Below are 4,864 nucleotides of genomic sequence, written 5' to 3'. Positions count from 1 at the left end.
AAAAAAAAAAGTACTGCAACTACCGTGCGCTTGAGGGCATCCATATGTACAGCATAATAGTAGGCGTCTTCAAATATTCCCTCTTGACATTAAGGCGTGGTAGGTAACTCTTTTGTAAGTCACGCCTTGAAAATAACAAATGGCTCAATTGTTTACTCAAAATACTATCTTTACTACTTTTAAGAACCAGAAACTTGATGGAGGTTACTTTCAGCAAGGCAATTTCTCTAGTGCAGCTCTGAAACAAAAGGAGGACAGCCAAAAACATCAAGCTTTAGATTTCATTCCCAAAAGAGCATGTATATAGAATTTGATTAAGTCAATCAAAGATGGTACAGTTGAAAACCTATACCTATCTTCTTTGTACATCTTTTCTGGTTTTCATTTTCTTTAACTTTCCTTCTGTCAAATTATACCATAAACGCACAAAGACTGAAGAAAATATTGGCTCAAATAGTTGCTCACCAGTTACTGCACACAAGTACAAGAATATTTCTCCTTTTCAAGATATAGGCTCATAAAGTTTCTGCACAGAAAATTAAACATACCAGGACTATGTACAACCATTGCAAAATTAAACAAGACCTTATCTTATTTACTCTGAGGAATATATACCATATTGCACATACTGTAAGCTGAGTATTTGAATGATACAACACTGTGGAGAAAAACTACTGCTCTTCAGGTTCAACCAAACAGCTAGAGACAAAATTTTGCAGTCTGCTGCAAAAGCAGAAGACCAAGCCTTTGCCTGTAATGCGAAATGAATGGAGCAGTAGCCTAAGAACCATCTGCTCTACAACCCTGTACCTCTGCCTTCAATGGACCTGCTACCAAACAACAGAAGAGAAATCCCTCAGAACCTTATTTTGCTTATCACACCATTTCATAACAAACTGACTCAGCATTTGAAAACTGTACCTAGCAATTGAACCTACACATCTTTAGCAAGTTTGAGAAACTTAATCCACATAATATCCCAAGCAGTAATGTAGACATTCTCTCCAGTCACCACTTGATAACATCATCGTCATCATGTTTGTCTAGTCAATAGGCAGCTCATATATATATTTCAGTTTGTTGCTCAAAAATATATGAATTACCCGCATTAAAAACAAGCTGGTAAAGCAAAGCTCTCGCGGGGGCGAAAAAATGTTAATATCCCCATTCTGCCAGTGAAACCAAAAAAGGAAACTAAATAAAATGAAATAAATTACTATCTCCATTCTGCTAGTAGAAACTGTACTTGTTGCTTATTAATCTGATACCACCACGGAGAAAAATCAAAATTTTTGTACCGAAAAGAATTACAAAGCAGACAACTTAGTTTCAACCTATCTAGGTATATGAGAACATGAAAGAAAACCTATGAATGAAGAATAGAAAAAACAAAAGGAAAGGAGAAATGTTTTTGAAGGTATCTTTAGATAATATAGACAGCATTTGAGAGAGGGGTAAGGGGCGAGAGAGAGAGAGAGAGAGAGAGAGTAGGGACCAGGCAAACATTCCTAACCTTAGCCATTGAACACAGGATCTACTCAATTCAGCAGGTTAACAGAGTGAAAAAAGTATTTTAACCTAGTGAAAAACTAATGAGAAACTAGCTTTTAGGATAACCTTGAAATAAAAATAAGGCAAACGAGAAGAGCAACTAATAAGTACAGTTCAGATACATAGAATTTTGAAACAGTTGACCTCCTAATTTTTTTCAAATCTGATCAGATGCATAATTCTTCTGTCAGGAAAGAAAGCTAAAAAACTAAATCAGGAACTGAAATTTGACTCTGTAGCACTTGAATTCGCGTGAGATGACTAGAAGGAAACATTAGGCTAAGCAGTTCTATGTAGGAACTTAGGTACGGTCTAATGACATGGAGGCTGTCTTACAATAAGAAGTTTCTCAGTCCTCGTTTTTCCCCTGTTTAGATAGGAGTGGAGCATTTGTCTCAGGCAACAAATGCTCTTTCTTTACCATTTAGTTTAGTTGTACATCACTAGCCTACAATGAATCAGGACCTTCAACCATTGATGAGATCACCATTATTTATTGTTTTCTGTCAGAGAACCTTCCATCTAACTTAAGTCACCCACCAATATATGAAGTTGTACACTTCGCATGCAGGACATAACAACTAACACTATAACAAATCAAATTACCCGGCTAAATAGATTGCAATGATGTAAAAGTAGCAAAGCAGGAGGTAGAGTTAATGTGGTATCGAAATGCAGTAATTCTGGTGGCAGGGATCTCCTAATGAGCAACACTAGGGATCTAAGTGGCCCCAACTATTTCATCTATATATTTTCCCAGTGTGCTTCAAATCAGAACCCAGTATGTTTGCTTTCTCAAGCAAAGATCGTTGAAAACAACAAAGTAATTAAGCATGGAACTGCATGATGCCATAAAATGCCTGAACCAGATATAAATGTAACACAACCAAACTCACATTTCCAAATTGTTCCCTGAGAGTTGTTGACAATTTTCAGAGTCATAGTAACTTACAAGAGTTCCAGTGACTCAGCTTAGTCACATAATGTAAGATACTTTTCATTTAGCAAGAAAGCAGAACACCAAATTTTATGTAACCTCAACTCTGCAGTTTAGCACAATGAATTTCTAAGCTCTGCTTTCATTTTCTAAAATTACAGAACATAGGAGCCACATCTAGCTACCACTAATTAAGTATTCCATGGGCATAAATCTTAATACACAAAGATAACAGATTAAACACACGGCTAGAAGTTAAAAGAATGCTCTTATGCTCATGCAGTCTAAGAAACAAGTGAAGAACAAATCAAAACAAAAAGCAAGCTGAACTCTGGGGTTATAGGCATTTTTGCCATTAATACTTCTCATCTGAAAACTAAAAGGATATCAATCAAAATTTAGTGCTTGAGCAGCGAAAAGAAAAAAACTAACATGTCCAGATACGATCTTCAATGATGAACCAGGACATTAGATCACAAAGACTTAACTAAGTAAATGTAATGGCAGAAGAAACAAAATTAATCACCACTATCAAGTAATATTCAACAGATCATCATCAGCACCTTTTAGTGGTCTCCAGCCCTGTGCATTCATACTCCATCAACAGCATTTGGAGAAAGTAAGCTTTCAACATACACCTCCACTTGCGCAAGATCTCCCAAATTAGTAACCCGGGGATAGTTGTAAGCATTATCCTTTGTACTGTAAAGCGCTATGACTGGCCCATATTTAAACAGAATTTCACCTTCCTTGGACAGAAAAACAGGTTTCAAAAAAATTTCACCACTAGGCTGACTGAGATTAAGGATCGAAAGCACTTTAGCCCATGATTCATTAGCACCATCCTTCTCCATCACCCAAACATCCACAAGATTGCTTCCCTGATCATAAGACAGCGACAGATGTCCATCTAAAACATGTAAATTCCAATCAGAAGAAAAACCCATCCACTGTTCTGGCTTTTCCACCTCTCCAAATGCCTCGCTCGCCAAATCAAAACTAATAATTTTCCGTACGTCATCAGAGCCAGGAATACGATTCGAGACCCAGTGGAGCTTTCCATTTGCAAAGCAACCATATTCATCCATATCACCCACCTTAAAATCCTCCTGAATCCTCCTCCACGAATTACCTTTTAGACTATACACCTTAACCCGGATTTCTGTACCGAAAACATCAGAAACATTTACAAACGACACCCCAACTACCTTGTAATCCTCATTAGACTCATCATATCCAAAGCCATAACAAAATAAAGAGTCCCACCAATTATTGTGCACAGTTTTGCTACCAAACTTGGGCAACCTTTTAGATTTTCTTGTTGCAGGGTTCCAGAAATACAGTCGATTTCGAGGACTTTTGATGCATACCAAACCATTACAAGAACCCACAATATAAGGCAAACTACCACGGTTGAATCTCATGGGATTGTCAACAATATTTGCGCTTGTCTCAGTACTGGGAGTCTTGGATGCATTCAGTGCAGGATTCAGAGAACAATTCTTGAAAATTCTATCAGAAATGAAAAGGAGCTTATGGCGATTGTAGTCATGCTCATTTAACGATTTCTCGAGATGGGCTTTAATGAATTCCGAGCTAGAGATTAAGGAAAGCCAAGATTTTGAAACGCACCTGAACCTCAAGAGGGACTTGACTGGAAGCCTTGAGAGGATTTCAAAGATGAGTTCATCAGGAATATTATTATTGATGGTTCCCATACCTTCTACTGGCTGCTGCTCCTCCATTTGGTCTGGGGTAGGAATAGAAGATGAAGATTCTTGCATCTTCTTGATAATTGGGTGGTGACTTGATAATTGGTAATGCTTCTGATCTTGGGTTTTGTACTTTTTTTTCTTTTTTCTTTGTATTTAAATTATGACAAAATCGTTCAAAATGGTCTCACATTTAGCTAAACGAATTTTTTTTCTCCATTTTTAAAATATTAATTGTACATCCTTTATAAATTTAAATTAGCAAAATTTAATTCAAATCTAAATTTTTGATCATTTTTTAGTCACAATGTAATCCACTTGTAGTAATTTTTTATGTACAAATAGGTCAAATCTAACCATTTTAGTGGCAAAACTAGATATAAATTGGCTCGAATCACACTAATTTGGAAATGATGAATAGAGTTTGGATCAGATATTACTTTTTCATGAACAAAAATGAATATAGATCGGAGATCATTTATTTAATCATAAATAGGATCTAACCTTTTTTGCATTTAAAAAAATAACCATGTGGGATCACATGATGAATTTTGAACAAAAAGTTGTCAAAAATTTTGGTTGGAATCTCATTTTATCGATTTAATTTTGTAAAGGGCGTAAAGTAATTATTTTAAAAGTAAAGGACAAACAAATTTATTTAATG

The 4,864-nt window shown here is 36.0% G+C and overlaps 1 protein-coding gene across 5 annotated transcripts; it reads right to left on the bottom strand.

The window, feature by feature from the left end:
• Positions 1-566: 566 nt before the first annotated feature.
• Positions 567-4,328, bottom strand: LOC113736934 (F-box/kelch-repeat protein At3g23880). Of its 5 annotated transcripts, none has more exons than XR_003459873.2 (3): positions 3,052-4,328; positions 922-1,043; positions 567-830 (listed from the first exon to the last, which is right to left on the bottom strand). XR_003459873.2 is itself a non-coding variant. In XM_027264157.2 (3 exons), the coding sequence occupies exons 1-2, from the start codon at positions 4,270-4,272 to the stop codon at positions 3,079-3,081; spliced, it is 1,074 nt and encodes a 357-aa protein (XP_027119958.1). In that variant the 5' UTR covers positions 4,273-4,328; the 3' UTR covers positions 567-827; positions 3,052-3,078. The 5 variants fall into 5 exon arrangements, 3 of the variants coding, with proteins under 3 accessions (XP_027119958.1, XP_027119957.1, XP_027119956.1); XR_003459872.2 differs by having other exon boundaries at positions 567-827; XM_027264157.2 differs by lacking the exon at positions 922-1,043 and having other exon boundaries at positions 567-827; positions 3,052-4,000; positions 4,121-4,328.
• Positions 4,329-4,864: the final 536 nt, after the last annotated feature.

Source organism: Coffea arabica, chromosome 3e (genome assembly GCF_036785885.1).
Source record: "Coffea arabica cultivar ET-39 chromosome 3e, Coffea Arabica ET-39 HiFi, whole genome shotgun sequence".
Classification (NCBI taxonomy): domain Eukaryota; kingdom Viridiplantae; phylum Streptophyta; class Magnoliopsida; order Gentianales; family Rubiaceae; genus Coffea; species Coffea arabica.
This window is presented reverse-complemented; position numbering and strand designations above follow the sequence as displayed.

Bases quoted from the DNA above. Each gene is read 5' to 3' on its own strand.
- LOC113736934 (XM_027264156.2), bottom strand. From the start codon at position 4,272: ATGCAAGAATCTTCATCTTCTATTCCTACCCCAGACCAAATGGAGGAG.